Source organism: Mobula birostris, chromosome 7 (assembly GCF_030028105.1).
Source record: "Mobula birostris isolate sMobBir1 chromosome 7, sMobBir1.hap1, whole genome shotgun sequence".
NCBI lineage: Eukaryota > Metazoa > Chordata > Chondrichthyes > Myliobatiformes > Myliobatidae > Mobula > Mobula birostris.
Genome location: NC_092376.1, coordinates 139,133,778 through 139,153,082, shown reverse-complemented (window position 1 = coordinate 139,153,082; position 19,305 = coordinate 139,133,778). Strand labels below are relative to the sequence as shown.

The 19,305-nt window shown below is 40.2% G+C and overlaps 1 protein-coding gene and 1 long non-coding RNA gene across 2 annotated transcripts in view; one reads left to right on the top strand and one right to left on the bottom strand.

Annotated features, from left to right (window-relative positions):
- ube2d2 (ubiquitin-conjugating enzyme E2D 2 (UBC4/5 homolog, yeast)) overlaps positions 1–19,056 on the bottom strand; it is a 31,714-nt gene extending 12,658 nt beyond the window's left edge. Inside the window, exon 1 of the mRNA XM_072263802.1 lies at positions 18,635–19,056. Within this exon, the coding sequence (XP_072119903.1) occupies positions 18,635–18,658 (24 nt within the window). The 5' untranslated portion in view covers positions 18,659–19,056. The remainder of the gene's footprint in view (positions 1–18,634) is intronic.
- Positions 18,775–19,305, top strand: part of LOC140200455 (uncharacterized) — a 48,517-nt gene continuing 47,986 nt past the window's right edge. The window contains exon 1 of the long non-coding RNA XR_011886625.1: positions 18,775–19,077. This is a non-coding gene — a long non-coding RNA (uncharacterized lncRNA). The remainder of the gene's footprint in view (positions 19,078–19,305) is intronic.

Genomic DNA, 19,305 nt, shown 5'->3' with positions numbered 1-19,305 from the left:
TTTGGCCTGCATAACTGACAAGTGCAAATTATGTTCATGATTAGTACTTTATACTTTGTCACCAAACAATTGATACTGAAACGTATAATCATTATAGCGGTATTTGATTCTGCGCTTCCCGCTCCCTGGATCACAAATCAATAGTAAATACTAAAAATTTAAATTATAAATCACAAATAGAAAATAGTAAAATGGAAAGTAAGGTAGTGCAAAAAAACCAAGATGCAAGTCCGGATATTTGGAAGGCACGGCCCAGATCTGGATCTGCAAGGTGTCTTCAGACTTCTACCACTCCAAACAGCCCATGCTAATTTTCACATTTATGTACAAGTTAAATTGTAAAAGGTATCACTGATTTTTTTTTTTGATGGGTAATCTTAGGTGCTGGCATCAGCATTGGACTTCGAGGTGGATGGTCCGAAGTTCAAATCTGGATTGGACCCAACCTAGGCAGCAGCAGTATCTGTGTGGAAGAAAGGCCTGGCAATCTACTTTCATAACTTACCACAGAAACCCCAAGGATAAATACACTATCTATCCATAGGTTCACCATGAGTTGACGATGACGCTACAACAACCTCAGGCTACCATCTGGACAACCAAGGAACCAGTCAGCATGAAAAAGACAACATGAAATGGAGAAGACACCAATTTCTATGGATATTGAAGACTTGCAATACCCTGCTTAAAATCAAGCCTTTGAAAATAGTATGTCAGAATTGTAAATTCTTTGGTAGCAACTGTCAACTATTACTGAAATTATAAGAAATGAAAACCAATGATTCTACACCGAAGGAAAACAAGCTGTCTAAAATTTAGTGAACAAAAGATGCCACCATTGGATGCAAGATGACAATTACAAACACATCCATTTTCATCTGTGCAATTTATGAATAATGGGATTCCTCAAAGAGTACATTCAGATGAAGAGGACTGCAAAGCTTTATCTATGATAAAGTAAACCATTCCGATTTCTACAAAGGGGTAGCTGGCTACTACTGTCCAAAATTAGAATCAGGTTTATTACCACTGAAATTTGTTGTTTTGCGGCTATGTACAGTGCAATCTAGAGATTAAAAATTACTATCATTGAACATTGTTAACACAATGAAAGTCAACTATACTTAGAAATTCCTTGAAGTATCTGCATACATCAATAAGTGATGATCAGAACAAACTCAAAGTTTAAAAGGTGTCGAACTGAGAAAGAATGGATCCAGTTTAAAAAAAATGACTGCGGTTGACAGAGGCTCCCACTTACTTGCAGGGGCAGCCCACTCCTCTTCAGCACCTTCAGACCTGAATGGGAACAACTTGCTTCACAGGCCAGCTGAATCAAGGACTGTCTTTGAAGCCATCACCACCTTCCAGCCCAAGTGACTCCACTCCAGGACTGAACAGATGCGGCTACTTATCTTGGAAGTGTGGTAGGGTGGCAGGGCTATTGCTGGATTCAAGGCACACGCCTTCCCAAGCAAATGAGTAGTTAACATTTAGGACACTGAGAAAATTGATGAACTAAAGGCAAGACTGATTTAGCAAAGAAAATTGAGGGACTGCTATGCATAATGTCTCACCAAAACATGGCTTACACCTGCTTCACATGACTGTGCTATTCCACCCGAGGGCTTCTCAATTCACCAGATAGACTATACAGCATCCTCAAGCAAAATTAGAGGTGGAGGGGTTGCTTGAACATGACAGTTCTGGGCAGCTCCTGCTCACCCATTCGAACTACCACAGTTCACTTCAGCTATCCTGATGACAGGATATATCCCACCTCAGAAAGACACGAATCTGGCACTCCATCATATATACTCTGTGGTGAATAGTCTTGAAACAACATGATTCCTGGACACCCCCAATCACTGCTATATAACCAAAGATAACAATCAAGCCAAGCTCATTCAAAGACAGAGCTGCTGGTCTAGCTCAGTACATCACCATCAGGGAGATCACAAGCAAGTGTATCAATGACTGTACACCAGAGGATACTCCAGGTGTTCCCAAACCAGAAACTATAGATGAAATGGAAGATCCACACCCTATTGAAGATTAAATCTACAGCATTCAAATCAAGGGACTTTGACCTTTATAGGAAATCTAGACATATTCTCCATTAAGTTAGAGATGTCATAAGGCAGTACCAGTCCAAAGAAGAGTCCCAAACAGTCCCTGCCATCAGTGTGGCAGGTTTACATGCTATTTATTATGGGGTACGAAGTGAAGTCAGGCAGCATCACCAACGACAGTACATCCTTTCCTCATAAGCTTTAACACATTCTATGCACATTTAGAATAGAAGGGAATGGTACATCACCACACACTCCAACAGCCTCCAGTGCAATTGAATCCACAGTCAAAATGCAGACACAAGCAGTCTTACTGAGAGCAAACCCACAAAGCATCTGGCCCACATGGTGACCCTAGCTATGTCCTTAGATACTGTGAGGATCAAATGGTGGGAGTATTCAGTCTTTGGACTCATCGCAAACCAATCTTCCATCCTTGGACTCACTTTACACTGCACGCTGTCAGAGCAGTGCTACCGGGATAATCAACGACACAACCCACCCAGCCAACGCACTTTTCGTCCCTCTTCCCTCTGGGAGAAGGCTCAGGAGCTTGAAGACTCATACGGCCAGATTTAGAAACAGCTTCTTTCCAACTGTGATAAGACTGCTGAACAGATCCTAACCCAGATCTGGGCCATACCCTCCAAATATCCAGACCAGCTTCGGTTTTTTTGCACTACCTACTTTTCCTTTTCTATTTATGATGTATAATTTAAATTTTTAATATTTACTATCGATTTGTACTCCAGGGAGCATGAAGCGCAGTATCAAATATTGCTGTGATGATTGTACATTCTAGTATCAATTGCTTGGCGACAAGTATAAAGTACTTGCAGACACTTTTAAACGTGATCCTACTTCAGTCTATTTCCCATCTACTTTAAGCCCACTAGCGCCATGAAAGATAATGTGCCTAAATGATTACTGCCCAGTAGCTCTGACATCTATCATGTGCTTTGAGAGGCAGGTCATGGCACACATCACCCAACCTTCTAAACAACCTTGACCCACTACAACTCACCTACTGGCAGAAAAGGCCTATGGCAGGCACCACCTCCTTGGCCCTACACTTATCCCTGAAACATCTGGATACAAAGACAACCATTTCAGACTATTGTTTATTGACTGCAGCTCAATCTTCAACACATTAATTCTAAGCAATTTTATTACCAAAATCTAGATCCCAGGAGTTAACCCCTTACTGCGTAGTTAGGGTCTTAACTTCCTGACCAACAAACCAGAATCAGTAATGATTGCCAGCAACATCTGGACCACGAAAGTGCTCCTCAGTCCCCTACTCTACTCCTTGTACACTCATGACTATGTAGCCAGAATCTGCTCTAACTTCATCTATAGGTCTACAGATGATACCTGCATCTGTGGGCTGCATGTCAAATAAGACAGTCAGAGCACAGGAAGGAAAGAATTCTAAGTAAAATTATTATCGAAGTATGCATATGTCACCATATACTGAGATTCATTTTCTTGCAGGTAATCACAGTAGAAACACAAAAGAAAGTCTGAGGCAACCAATGTGCAAAAGAAACTCTACAGATAGAAAATAAAAATTACAACTGAGACTATGAGTTGTAGAGTACTTGAAAGTGAGATCACATGTTGTGCTTAGTGTTCAGCCCAGCATTGTTTGAGTGAAGTTATCCACATTGGCTCAAGAGCCTGAAGGTTGAAGGGTAATAACTGTTCCTGAACCTCCTTCACAATATTAGCAACAAGAGAGCACAGCCTGGGTGGAGAGCACAGCCACACTTCCTTGCGGCAGTGCTCTTTGCAGTTGTGTTCAATAGTGGGAGGGCTTTTCCTGTGATGGACTGGATTAAATTCACCATGTTTTGTAGGCTTTTCAGTTCCTGGGCATTGGTGTTTCCAATCATGTAACCGTGCATACACTCCACTGTGCATCTATAGAAGTTTTTCAAAACTTTAGACAGCATGCTGAATCTGAGCAAACTGAGCTCCTCAAAATAGAGGAGCTGGTTTGCAAGTCACTGACCCTTTCCACCCCCAATCCTCATGGACCCTGGTAATGTGGTGTTGAGACAACAATGCTTCCCTAAATGTCAGCAAAGCAAAAGGAGTGGGGGGGGGGGGGTAAATGCACATTTTCCTATCTACATCAACTCTGTTAAGAGTTAACAGCTTCAGGTTGCTAGGAATGAGCATCACCAATAGCTTGTTCCAGTCCAACCATGTAGATATCACAGCCAAGAACGCTCACTAATGCCGATACTTCCTCAAGAGGCTGAAGAAATTTGGCAGTACCCCATTAACCCTCACCAATTTTTAACTGATGTACCATAGAAAGCACTCCATATCTGGATGAATCATGGCTTGGCATAGCAACTGCTCTGTACGTGAGTGCAAGAGACTAGAGAACTGTGGACACAACTCAGCACATCACAGAAATCAACCTCCGCTATGTACTCATATATACACTTCTTGCTGCCTCAGTAAAACAGCCAAGGACCCCACCCACTTCAGACACACTCCCATCAGGCAGAAGATACAAAAGCCTGAAAGCACATACCAGGCTCAAGAACAGCTTCTGTACCACAGCTCTAAGAGTTAAATAGTTTCCTTGTACAATAAATTGGACTCTTAACCTCATTCTACCTTTTAGTTTACCTGCACTGCACTTTTTCCTGATTTACATTTTGCTCTGCATTTCATTGTTTTACCTTGTTCTACCTCAATGTATTGTGTGACCTGGCCTGCATGAATATACCAGACAAGCTTTTCAATGCATCACCGTAAATGTAACAATAACACCCAATTCTATTTGAATACATGCAGCATCAATCTAATTGCTGCAAAAATTAAAAGTAAATAAACTTAATTTCTAGTCAACAGCACAAACATCCTTAATTCAGTATAAACAGATTCTCTGTTGTAAGTATACATGTTTAGTATTAGGAAAATGCAGAACAGCTTGCACATTTTTTGAAGAACAATCTATTCAATCCATCTTATCCATGACCTAGGAATAACCAATACCAGCGAAATGGGTACATTTGCACTAGAGCGCTACATTACCTGAATAAAGTTATGAAGTTTAAAAAACACAGATGTCAATAATCCAAAATATTGACTATTTCCCTACAATCTGTTTTAACTCATTCAATAGTTTTATTTAGCCACTTCATCCATTCCATGGGTTTGTTCCTGCACTGTATTTTTATTCTGATTGATCTTAAAGATAATATAGTTTTGCAAGATCCAACCACAAGCTTAATGGAATCTACTGCAAATGAATGTAGCTCCTCCCCATGAAAGAAAATTTAGGTCATTGTGCCTCAATGACAACCTTAGCCATTTCATTTTATTCGGAGGAGCAGACAATTGTGTACACAAAGCCATGTATTCCAAGACGACTAACTTGCATTCTGCAACAAAGAGAAGTACAATACTTCCCAGAGGCCACATGCCTTTATGTCACCAAAAAGGTAGGCTTTTATTTTGAATTAAAACATCAAAATGAATAAGGGATGCTTGAGTTGGTGTTAATACTGGGTTGGTGAAAGCTTCACTGCCAAAAGCTACTGTAGGATAGTGAACTAAACCATTCGTGGAAGCTGTGTGGCACAGCAGCTGCAATTTGACAGCTGACAAATCAGGGATGGGGGGCATTTACTGCTGTCAAAGCCCTTCAGGAGAATATCCTGTCACTTATGGTCTTAATTGGATATAAGCCTGCCTGCTTTGAGTAAAACTACATCCAAGAGTATGCTGAAAAAAAAAATGGCCTTCCACCCACACAATTATTTGAATGAAATCATCTTCTAGCAATCTAAATATTACCTTTTGAAATATTGCGATGGGGCATGTAATTTTGATTATATTCTATTTCTTCCACTCTTCAAAACAAAGTTCAAAATTAAACCATCAAAGCAAGCAATATATATTGCAGTGAAGCTCCAAATATTTGCTATGTAACCATTTATAAATCAAACACGACAAAGTCTACAGATACAGGAAATCCAAAAGTAGTATGCACAAAATGCTGGAGGAACTCAGCAGGTCAGGCAGCAACTATGGAAGCGAGCAGTTGACTTTTCAAGTTGAGACCCTTCTTCGGAACTGGAAGGCAATGGTGAAGACACCAGAATAAAAATGCGGGAGAGGGGAAGGAGGATAGCTAGAAGGTATCCAGTTCCTTCTAGTAGGTGAAGGTAGGTGGGCAGGAAAGGTAAAGAGCCAGAGAAGAAGGAATCTGATTCGAAAGAGTGGACCATAGGGAAGGTGGGGCGGGGGGGGGGGGGGGGGGAGAAGAGAGAGAATTCAGGGGTAAGTGAAGAGCTGGTGACAAAAGGTAAAAGCCAAAGTGGGGAATAGAAGGAGGAAGGGAGAAGTTTTTTTTAAAAAAAAAACCAGCAGGAGAAATCAATATTCATCAGTTTGAAGGCTACCCAAATGGAAACCAAGGCGTTGCTCCTCCACCCTGAGGGTGGCCTCATCTTGGCACAAGAGGAAGCCACTTACTGACGTGTCAGAACGGGAATGGGAATTTGAATTAAAATATTTGGCCACCAGGTTCTGCTTTTGGTGGATGGTATGGAGGTGTTTGATAAAGTGGTCTCTGAATATACAACTGGTCTCAACAGAGACTGCACTGGGAGCACCAGACATGATAGAAGATCCCAGCAGATTTATAGATGAAGTGTTGCTTCACCTGGAAGGACTTTTTAAGAGCCCTGAATGGAGGTGAGGAGTGAGGTAAAGGGACAGGTGTAGCACTTTGGCCTTGCAGGGATAAATGCCAAGAGGGTGACTAGTGGGGAGGGATGAAAGGAAAAGGGAAATCACGGAGATCCCTGTGGAAAGCCGGGGGCGGGGGGGGGGGGGGGGGAGAATATATGTTTGGTGATAAGATGTGTTAGGAGATCATGATAGTTTGGCATCGGTCTATTGGATGCTGGCTCCCATGCTCCCTTTAATGCTCTGGGGACCAATTCCCACATGCCATCCAGTTTCTACATTTTTGCTTACCAAGGCTTTGTTTCTTACACTTCAGTTAATTTATTGGGTTCATTAGAAAATTTCTGTATTGCCTAGAAAAAACAATTAAATGCTGGAATCCAATCATCCTCTAGTCCATACAATCTTCTAATTAGCTGAAGTTTCCTTTCACCTCCACAAAATACTTACAATTTACAAGTTTATTTCAGGAAGTACTGGGGTATTTTTGGTTAGAACCTGACTTTGACTTTTACGCAGCTTTTTCGCAACCATTGTTTACCTCGTCTTAGTATAACTTTAGTTGGTTCTGCACATCCCTTGGTTTCTTCAGTGAAGCATGGTGGCCATTTAATCACAAGAACACTTATCCTAGCTTACACTAAACAATGAATCCAAAGAGTAAGAAACTACTGAAACAGTTGTACGCTCAGCATTTTGAGACACTTGGATGGAGTTACAAGGAGGCACAACTGTTGTTAATATGCACTGCAGAGTTCAGCATGTGGTGGTGTACAACACTAAGTGTTCTCTATTAGTTTTCAGACTTCTTATAATTGCTTCACTACAAACCAGAAAATAGTTCTCTACTTAATTCACTAATTTCATCACCAGTTAGTCTTTGTGGGACAAATATACTCACCTTTTACAAACCTTATTTTTTCCCTTTGAGTAGCAAATAATCATAGCTGTCAAGTACAGTATCAGAGAAAAGATTAAGTTTACTGGTTCAAGAGCAAATGGTTGAGGAGTAATAACTGTTCCTGAACTTGGTGATGTGAGTCCTGAAGCTCCTGTACCTTATTCCTGATTGCAGCAGTGAGAAAAGCACATGGTCCAGGCAGTGGGGGTCCTTGATGATGAATGCTGCTTTTCTACAACAGTGCACCATGTAGATGTGCTCAATGCCGGATATCCACTACTTTTTGTATGATTTTTTCTGTTCAAGGGTATTCATGTTTCCATACTGGGCTGTGATACAACCAGTCAATATACTCTCCAGCACACATCTATAATTTTGTTCAAATTTTATAGATGTTACATCAAATCTTCACAAACTCCTAAGGAAGTAGAGGCTCTGCTGTGTTTTCTTAGTAATGGCACTTACATGCTGAAATGAGGAATCTAAAGTTGCTAACCTTCTCGACCTCTGATCCTCCAATGAGAACTGCCTCATGGATCTCTGGTTTCCTCCTTCTGAAGCCAACAGTCAGCTCCTTGGTCCTACTGACATTGAGTAAGAGGTCATTGTGGCACCACTCAGCCAGATTTTAAGTTTCCTTCCTATATGCTGATTCGTCACCACCTCCGATTCAGCCAACGACAATAGCAAACCTGAATATGGCATAGGAGCAGTGCTTAGCCTCACAGTCATCAATATAAAACATGTAAGATAGGGGGCTAATCACACAGCCTTGTGGTGCATCTGAGCTGATGAAGATGTAGAGATGTTGTCAATCTGAACTGACTGAGCTCTGCAAGTGTGGAAATCAAGGATCCAATTGCACAAAGGAGGTAGTGAGGCCAAGGTCGCCAAGTTTTACTGCTGGAGTATGACAAATCTGCAAGATCAACCAAAATAACAAGAGTTCCAAAATAACTTGCAAAGCAAAAAGGAAAAAAAAAATGGAATTACAGGGGAAAGTTGTTCTCAAATCTACACTTCCTTAGAAACAGCATACTATGCACCATTTTTATAAAGAACATTCATGAGCTTGTCAGCTGAAGCAGTCAAATTTCCAGGAGCCTTTATATTTAAAAAAAATCATTTACATACCACCAAATGCCTTTGAGAACCAAAAGCAGCAGCAGCTGCTAAAGAAGCTACTCTTAGATCTACAACAGCCAAAAACAAACTTATCTGTACTTTGTTGTTCATTAAGCAAAACTGCTAAATGTGATTTTTACAGTGCTACATGACTTCAAGATGAGCCATGTTTTTACACCTAATGAAAATGAAATTGTAAACAATTGTCATGCAAAAAAGTCAATTTGTACAAAAATGTCCCATTAAAGCAGAACCAAGATGACAACAAGATGATTAATGTGCTATTAGATAGATTGTGATGAACTAAGAGGTGAATGTGTACGATTTGATAACTATAGTGAATATATAGCTGCAATGGGAATCAGTGTAAGTTTATTGTTGAATATACAACTTTTAGGAAGGATATGCAAGAGGAAAAGGTGACTGGGTAGAACTATTAAATCATACACCAAGATACAAACCGGTCTCAGACTCATTTTGGTGAAGTTCAAAAAACTGAAGGATAGGTAGCACTGATGGGAATAGTGTATAGAAATAGCCTAAGCATACTGTAGGAAAAGGCAGATTTTAAAAAGATGAGAGATATGCAGATAGAATTGTGCAATAGATGAGACTAATCTCATGAAGATAATCAAGTTGGGGGAAAAAAAAATCAGTATGAGAAACTCAAAGCATCAGGGTTAGCCTTCTAGAGAACACCTCATTAATGCCACTAAAAATATTAGCCACTTTAGACTTTGTCATAGTTAAGGAAGATAGATTTAATAAATTACCTCAGCTAAAGACCCCCGAGGAAGTTGTGAGTATAATGTGATTAAAGTGCACAGGCATGATGGATTAGCAGGAAAAAATGTCTGTCACTGCTTGCCTGCTATTCAGAGGAATTCAGGCCACTCAGCAAAAAAAACAAACACACACACACACACACACCCAACAATAGTCCAAAGGGGAAAGATTCCAAGGGAGCAAGAGTTAACCAAGGAAATTCTATAGTATAAAATTAAAAACAAGGACAAAAATGCTAGTGGACTTAACTTATCTTGTTCTTTAAAAATCTAGAAAAGAATGAAAAAATAAACTATTAGGCCAAAGTAGTAAGTAGCTTATGAAAATTAACATAAAGGGTCCAGGGGATTTTGCCTCCAAAAGAATGAGAATAGAGAAATAGTTATGGGGAACAAGGAAACAGCAAGGGAGTTATAGAAATTGTTTTAATGCAAGATAAAGCATCCCATTAATATTGAATACTGGGGGCCAATCCAATAAAAACAGCAAGCCAACAGACTAAAAGCGGACAAGTTTTCTCACCTAGGTGGCTTATGATCCTCAAAAAGAGGCTATTTAAAATAAATTCTAATTTTCTAAAACAATTTTGGGAAAAGTGGACTGGAAAACTACTTGGGTGACACCATTTAAAAAATGAGGTCAAAGCATGTGTAACTGTATACCAATTTGCCAAATATTTATAATTGGGAAAAGCAGCATATTTGGAAAACTAATCTAACCAAACAGAACTTTGTAAAAAGGAAACATCTGACAAATGTACAATTTTGATTTGAAGTCTTGCCCAAAGATAAGGGAACTTTGGTTTGGACTTCAAGGCGGCATTTGGTAGTGCACCTTGCCAAGTATTAAGTCACAAAAAAACCCGTGGCATTCAAGGTAACACATTCACATTTGACAGAAAAATAGGTGGGATAGCAAAGTTCACAGGATACCAATAGTGTATCGACAGGTTGAGCAGATTGACAATGCAGTAGAATGTTGTCCGTTATGATCTACTCCTATTCCCATCACTCTGTCCTTTCTTTTCACATAAACGCCTGAACATTAAATGCAATCCCCTGACAGACCGATAATGTGGTATTAAACCTTGACCAAAAAGTAAAGACAAATTAACTTCCAGCAATGTGCCAATATTGCCAACCCTATGCACCCATCTAAGGAAAAGTAGTCAACCGATCCAAATTGCATTTCCTACCAAAATAACAAATTAACTTTCATACAATTATAATATTGAAATACCAAATGGCTGACATACAACAGCATGCTTTTTAGAACGTTACTGACTAACATTTCAGGCATCAGACAAGCCTCCAGTATGGTTTAACAACTCCATACTGAACTACATTGACAAACATCTCTCCTGTGTTCACCTTGAGTTTGCAGAATTTCTCATTTAAAGTACTGCCAGTATTACCAAACATTTTGCTTAAAAAAGTGGACCACATGACATGGCCAATAGACATGGAGTGCTCACACTGGGCAGAATAGCGGTGATCAGGAACAGAGAAAAAAATTGGATCAGTAAAATAGTTCAAGCCAATAGGTTATGTTTCTGACACTATTTGCTGTCATTACCAGCTTTATTGGTATTCATAGAGAAAACAAAATTGCTACTCAGCCTAAAAACCCAATTTCACCAGATTACTGAATTTTGTATCACACTGCCAAGCCAATTTGCCTACCCACTGTTAGTACTATTATGGTGAATTCTCAAAGTGCAAGTTCTCAGACACCAAGAAGCGCACTATGACATTGATTTTTAAACAATGGTTCCGGTGGATGTAAGCATATATCCTATACAAGCCCCAAACCCCTGTATTGGTGGAAGAATTCAAAAGGTTTATAATTTTTACTAAATTCTGCTAGCATCTACAATTAGAACTCCAGTTCAGTATTTGAAGTCCATGCATAATGTGCCTTCATAGTCCAATTTGTTCTGGCACAAGTGTCCAGAGCATCATGCTGGGTAAACTCCCATAGGATTTCAGACCCCGATGATTTAATGCAATACACACAATTTAAGGAGGCATAGGGAAGTGTTTTAGCTTAAAAATTATTAACCATTGGTTTAATGCTGAGCATTTCATTAAAGTTCATAGCTTAAAACTGTCAGCTTTCAGGAGCATTTCAAGGATAGGGGTCCCAAGTTGTGCCATCCAAGGCTGAGTTGCTACATTGACCACACTGCTGAATCATAGCTAGGGAAACCCGCCACACAATCCAGATTATTTCTAAACAACAAGCCACATATCTAAAAGCATACTTAACAGTATTTCCACTTGAGGTAGAGTACCATTTTACTCGAGTGCATTATTTGGATCCCAAAGGGTTCAACCAGAACTGTATCTCTAAACCTACTTGCTTACTTTTAGTACATTTCCTCGAAGTCATCCATGTTGCCAACAGATTTATAGATGAAGGATTAGATGTGGAGTGAGTGCATAGCTAGAAGTCACTAATTAATCTTATCATGCCTGCAATAATAGTAAATTATCTTCGTCAACTTTTATATGAAATTCAGTCTCTCTTCCCTGTCTTCTGCCTTCTCCCTACCACACACACAAGCTTATTTATTGAAAATACAACAAAACCTGGAACAAAGCAACTATTAAATAACATTTCTGATTTCTTGGACATTAGCATTCTGGCAAGGTCAACATTGTTGTATATCCTTAATTGGAGGTGTGAGGTAATCTCTGACATTGCAATCTTTTTGGTGAACATATTCCCCATCAGCAAGAAAGGGAGTTTAAGATTAGACTAGTAGGACTTTGAGAACATATGAGTTATATCCCTATCTGCCTGCCGCTCTTTCTTGTATCTTGTTTATCAACTTCAGAATATCTTGTATGTGCACAGTGCATATGGGGATCAGCAAATTCATTGAACGTACCATTAATACTAGCCTAACTACTCATTACTGGTGCAAATATAAAATATTGGAGGATACAAGTTTTAGAATACACACTTTAAAAAACCTCAATCTGCTGTTTCACACATTAACAGAATACTTCAATGCTTGAATTTTTTGTGAGTAGCATTTCAATATGCTGCCACTTTTTTACCTTTTAACAAAAACTATTTGATTAAGATTGTCACACGCAGTTTAAATCAGAACCAGTCTCGTTTCTAATCCTGACATAGCCAACAGGGCAGCGTGAATTAAGAACTCTGGCTAGCGTTTCCCATTCCTAATATTAAGATGATACCAGTAACGGTGCATCCCCCTTCTCTTGTACAGAAATGGGTAAAGCAAACAGCACCTGCTTCACTTTTTAATTTCAGCACAAGAGATATGGGGAGTAGCTGTGGTGTATTTTGAACTTCAGTCATGATTGACAGAGTGGCAGCTGAGTGACCTGCTTTGAGCTTCTTGTCACTGCAGCAAATGCGGAGTTCCCATTCTCAACTCTGTGCCATCTAGATAGTGCAATCACTAGTGTCTGGGGAGCATCTTCTACACAAGATGAACTTGCCCAATATTCAATTTAACCCCACAACAAAGATTACCAACAGGCAGCACACTGCAGTATGGAGATATCTGCACATGCCTTACACCAACCATTTGGCAGACAATTGTTTTATATTGCTGGTCCAAATGTATTTCTCAATAACAAGCATTTCTTCTCCAGCATTTTTCCAAAATCACTGCTCTGACAATTAACTAAAGTAGCAATTTATACACAGAATAAGTTGGACCCAGGTAGAACATTGAACAGTATACAAGACTGCAAAATTGTACATTTAGACAAATTTAATTGTCAAATTTCCTGCTCTTAAGGCCAGATAACTTTAGAGCATCCCTACCAATATTTCTTTCTGAAGTGAAAACAAGTTCATGTCCTAATATTTCAAGTATTTTGTTCCTTACTGTCTCAAAATTCCACAAATTACTCGGCTATTAGATGGCACCGTCTTTCTCTATTTTCACAGTACAATCGGCCCTCCTTAGCCGCGAGGGATTGGTTCCGGGACCCCTCGCGGATACCAAAAAAAAAACACAGATGCTCAAGTCCCTTATTCAACCTGTCTCAATGCGGTGGACCTTAGGACCCAGCGGAACCCCAGACCTTATTTAACCTGTCTCAGAGCAGTGGGCATTAGGACCCGGCGGCAGAGCTCTGAATCCTCAGTGTTTCTGTTCATGAAAATAATCATGATCTTGATTTAAAATAAAGTGGAAATAATAAAGCAATCAGAAAGAGGTGAAACGCCATCGGTCATTGCAAAAGCATTAGGCTGCAGTCGGTCAACGATTGGAACAATTTTAAAGGATAAAATGAGAAAGGCCCTGCCCGATTAAAGCCACAATTATTACTAAGCAACGCGGTGGTTTAACTATTGGGTTTTGGGTTTTTGATCCTCTACATCAACCCGGATGGACAGCGCGCCCGGGAGCCACCTGTCACTGGATTGAACAGCGCTGAAACGTACATTTCTTAAGTGTTTTATATACATAAAGGTAAAATATATACTATATACTAAGACAAACGTTTGACTGATGCTAAATACTGGATGTACCTGTTCCAACTTACTTAGTAAGGGAACTTCCGTTTTTTTCAATCCCAATCCACGCTAACCCATGCGCATCCTCCCGTATACTTGTAATCATCTTTTGATTACTTATAATACCTAATACAATGTAAATGCTATGTAAAATAGTTCTTATATTGCATTGTTTAGGGAATAATGACAGGAAAAAAAAAGTCCATATATGCTCAAACAGCAAGCACTGGAAGAGCACTTCCGGGTTTTCTCGATTCGCAGTTGGTTGAATTCGTGCATGCGGAACTCGTGGATAAGGAGGGCCGACTGTATTTGCTATTTTAAGGAGACAGTAACTCAATAGCAGCTCATGGTAAGAAAGAGAAATGCAAAGCAAAAATATCAATCAGATTTTATGACAAGGCCCTTGATGTGCTGCTGAAAGATTGAAGAAAAAAGTTATCCTAAATATCATTTAAGAGTTTAGACAAGGCAAACTCACTGAAAAAACTGTTTAATTACATTAGAAATGCCCTTATCCTTCCAGTGCCTCCTTCAGCAAAATACAGAAGCATGAACAGGAAGCACTGAAAGCTGTTAACTGGGATGCACCAAGGTAAAACAGTAATTCCATACCTCAATAGTAAGATTGATCTCTTATTTACAGATAGGCAAAGTATAAGAACACTGGAATGAAAGTGTCATAATTGAAAAATAAACTTCATTAAAACTCATCTAGAGAATAGTCCCTGAAGTTGAAGTCATCTTTCTATAAAGGACAGAATTCCATCAGAAACTAGGAAGCGTGCTCTACTGGAAACAATTTACCTGTAGCTTGGAATTTGAATATTACTGGATTAGAGGTACTTGGGAAAAATTATGACGACTCAGGCCAATACAAATCCTGCAAAAATACTTATTTGCCATAACCCATCACTATCATACAACTGAAAAATTTTCAATTCGATAATAAATATTTTTCAAGATCAGAGTATAAGAATACAACTGTTGCCCAAGAACATTATTCTGATCTAAACAAAAGAGTTGGGACACTGCAGCATACCTTGACCTGAAACTAAACTTTCTAATCACAATTTTCAACTGACTTAAACCCATTTTATAACAGGTCAGATAGTGAACCTCTAAAGTGGATTTAAATAAGTTTTCAATCCATGATTCATGTATCTATTGAGTAATTGGTTAAACGATGGCAAAAGTTTAAAATTCAATCAGAATTACGCACAAAGTTACAGAAGGACTGGTTAGAATTAAGTGAGTATCACGAGAATTTATATACTGAAAATTTGAATACAAGGAGGAAGTACTTATTAACACAAATTCATCAAATTACCACTGCCATGTGAAAGTTGATTTGCAGCAGTACAGTGCAAAGACAAAATTATCATAAATTACAAGATAATGCAAAGGAATAACGAGGTAGCCTTCATGGCCGATGTAAACTAAATTGTGATGATGCATTAACAGCATTATTTGTTGGACCAATTGTTCAACTTCATTTCTATCATGGCTGGTACAAACACTTCAAATTAGATATATTGACAAATGAAAGACCCAGTAAACTTCTGGGCAAGGAGATATACAATGCAGTCAATTTTACCAAATCCACCGAAATATTGCATCAGGGATTCCTTCCAAATTAAGAATTCTATTATTTACTTCCAAGAATATGATCATCAAGTAGAATGTGCACCATATCTTGTGTTGAAAAAAGCTGAAAGAAGAAACTCAAGGATACAATATTTGTAACAAGTTCTGAAATAGTTACATGCACCTTGATTGTTCAGCACAAATTGCAGAATAAATCCACTTTTACCAATACAAAGGCAAGGCATTTTTACTAATAGTGTAGCGATTAAATATACTGCATCTGTTCAAATCAAAATCCCAGAGGCCACAGTGATACACTGGTAAACATGTTAGCCATATCCCAAAACACCTCAGGTACATTCAGTTACACTTTGATGCAGGGAAGCAGTATGAAAAGTGATCAGAAAGACGAGAAAGAGCAAGAAAGACATTACTTGGAAGACTATTCAATACAGTTATCAACCACTACTTCAAATATTACAGACCTCAGGGCCTTGGCATATAGCGGGCTTAAAGAAAACCACAGCTTCTTTGTTTAAAAGGACCCATTAGATACAATAAGAGAGCATGATAAAACTAAGACGTATGAAATAATGAGAAGTCTTGGTTCACACTACTGTAGCAGGAGTCAAAACATAATGGCAAAAAAATGATGCAAAGAATACCCTCCATTTTAAAACATGCCCTCACAATTCTTTAATGTGTTGAATTATGGATACACACCAAGATAATTAAACTGGGAGAGTCAGAATGAACAATTAGAAAATACCAGTGATTTATTTAATATTGGAAACCATACTCACTTTTTCTGACACTTATTCATCTGGTATAAAAATAGCCCAATACCTCACTTGTTGGTGATATCCATATATTTACCACTGAGTGAAGAATAGTTCAAAAATAACTCTTCATCTGACAAACTTCCATCATCCAAGTTTGAAGTAACTTCTATAAGAGCAGAATCTCTATCAAACATTGTGTCTGCAATCAATGGATCTTCAATATTAAATCTCACATAAAGTAATACTATAAATACTTCCAGCTTATCAGGGAAACTCACGTACTTATATCAGTTCTCTTTCACCACACCCTCTCCAAATTATGTTTGCCTGACTCCTCCTCGGTGATGGAAATTGTACACAATATTTCAATTTCTTCTAAAGAATGCACAAGGTATAGGATTCTGCATGGCAGTTCAAACTTGCTTGATCTTGCCAAATGTCAGGAAAAAAGGTGAAATCTAGACATTTAAAGGCATCCAGTTCTGAAAAGAATATTAACTTTACTATTTAAAAACAATAAATCAAAATCTTCTTGAATATCAACAAGAGACTCCAAAGAAAGCTAGATAAAGTAGTAAAAGCATTTTAGTGAAAAAAAAATCACTGTTTTCATCCCTTTCGTGTGAAAAAGAGTAATGCAATCAAATGAAGAGGAATAAGAATCCAATGTTCACAAAAGCTGCAAATTGGAGAATATGGCGGGCAAGCCGATGGAGGATTAGATTAGAAGAGTGAAACATTTAAATTCTATAGATTTTGTTGAGTGACAAAGTTACTAGAAATCTGAGTTTCTTTTTTAAAGTGGCATAGGAACTCTTCTTAATCAAGCATATTTGATCCAGCTTGTCACTAAGTCAAGACTCAAATAACCATACTTCATGATAATGAAGTACTTAACATACAAATTCAAAATAAAACAATCCATTTTTGTTGTAATTCGCATTCTGACATTTGCTTGGGAATCGAAGGAACAACCTGCATTCAAAATTATCACACAATTTTCCAGTAAATGATATTGGCCTCAGGGCTGGCAAGAACAAGTTTTGATGAGAAATTAGTTTTGAAAGAAAACTACCAATACTGTCCAAGAAAGATCACCCGAATTTACCGACACAACTTTATTTTTGAAGTCAAACAAAAATCTAGCTTTCCTCTATTACCAATCATAAAATGCAAATATTCGATCTATAAATAATTTGTTTAAGTGACAAATCCAATCACAAGCCTATACTTACCATCTGTACTAATCAGTGGAAAATGGAGGTACCGGTAGAAACACATTGGCTACAACGCAGAAAAAAGCCAAACTTTTACCTCGAAATGGATGCTTATTCTACTCATCCAACAGCCGAATCCAAACATTAAATCCTCGAATTCACTAACTACAGTTTATAAACCAAACCAGCTGTCTAGATGTCCCCCAATTCAAAAAGAGAAAACCCCAACCTACCAGCACATTTTTGAAAAAGCTACATTGTACCACTTATTTAAAAGTTACACATTTCCGCCAGGCAGGAAGGATCGGTTTTGATTTTTTCCCCTTTCTGAAACTGACAGATCGAGAGAAGCAGCGCACATGGGAACTTTCCCGGCGAATATTACACCCACAACGAACGTGGGTGAGAGATGGGGGGGGGGGGGTTGAGGAATGCACGGGCCATCGGTCCGACCCGCAGGATTCACTGGGAGGCGGGCCCGGGGCCTCCGCCGAGTCAGTGGCACCAAGGCCTCGGTCAAGGGCTGTGGGCAGCACCGTGACATTTGCCAATGGTGAGGCCAGCCACCTTCAACTTCGAACCCTAAACCAACGGAGGAACGGAGGCCCACTTTATCTTATTCCTCCTCCACCTACCACTCGACCGCGGGGTGGCGGTGGGGGGGAGGGGGGAAGAAAGGAGATAAGTGGCCCCGCGGAACAGGGGGTCGGTGGTGGGGGATTACTTTCACTTTTAAGTGACCACCTCCCTGCCTCCGTTCCGAGTAGAGAGGGGGAAAGACGGGCCCCGAGGCCCACCACACACCAAACGTCGGCCATGGCGGACGGGAGGAGGCGACAACTCGGCCGGGCAGACCCGGGCGCTTTTCAGGAAAGAAAGAAAAGGAGAGCAAAAGCGAGCAGGCGAGGCGGGCCGGGTGTGGCTAGGCCGGACACCGCTTACCTTATGGATTCTTTTGAGAGCCATGGCCTGGTTATGCGGGCGGGGTTCGGGGCGGGTGGCTGCGGGTTTCCCCTCTCCGACAACAACAGGGTTAAAGGCGAACCCGGAAAAGCCGCCGAGTCTGCTCGGAGAAGCCGAGAAAATGGAAGGGACCGGCCGCTTTAAAGTAGTCCCCGTGTACCACTCCGCCCGCTGCAAGGGAGGAGGAGAGAAAGTAAACCTGCTCTCAACCCCCCCAAAATCTCTCCACTCCAGCCACTTCCACACCCTTCGTTTCTCCGCTTCCCCGATCTTCCTCCTCGACTGTCCCCTCGGCGTATCTGCCTGGGCGCCGCAGACTTTTCTCGCCGTTCCCCGGGCGGGATTGAGACGACACGAGAAGCAGCGCCGGGAGTGGGGGGTTCAGCGCTCTCCGGAAAGGAAGTGAAGGCGGATCGTTACCGGTGAGTGACTCGGTTCGATTGTCTGCTTGCTCTCGCGACACGTCGAGGGGAGGCGGGCAGTGCGCAGGTGTGGTAACCCAGGTGGCCGGCCCGCTCGCCCAGCCCAGCGCCGCGACCGGAGGCGCAAGGGGAGCGGTGGCCAGCCGTGCTGCCTCGGAGGGGGAGCGACTTCTTCTGCAATCGGATTCCGGAGCGGTGTCCGCCATCTACTTGGGCGGCAGGGCAGGG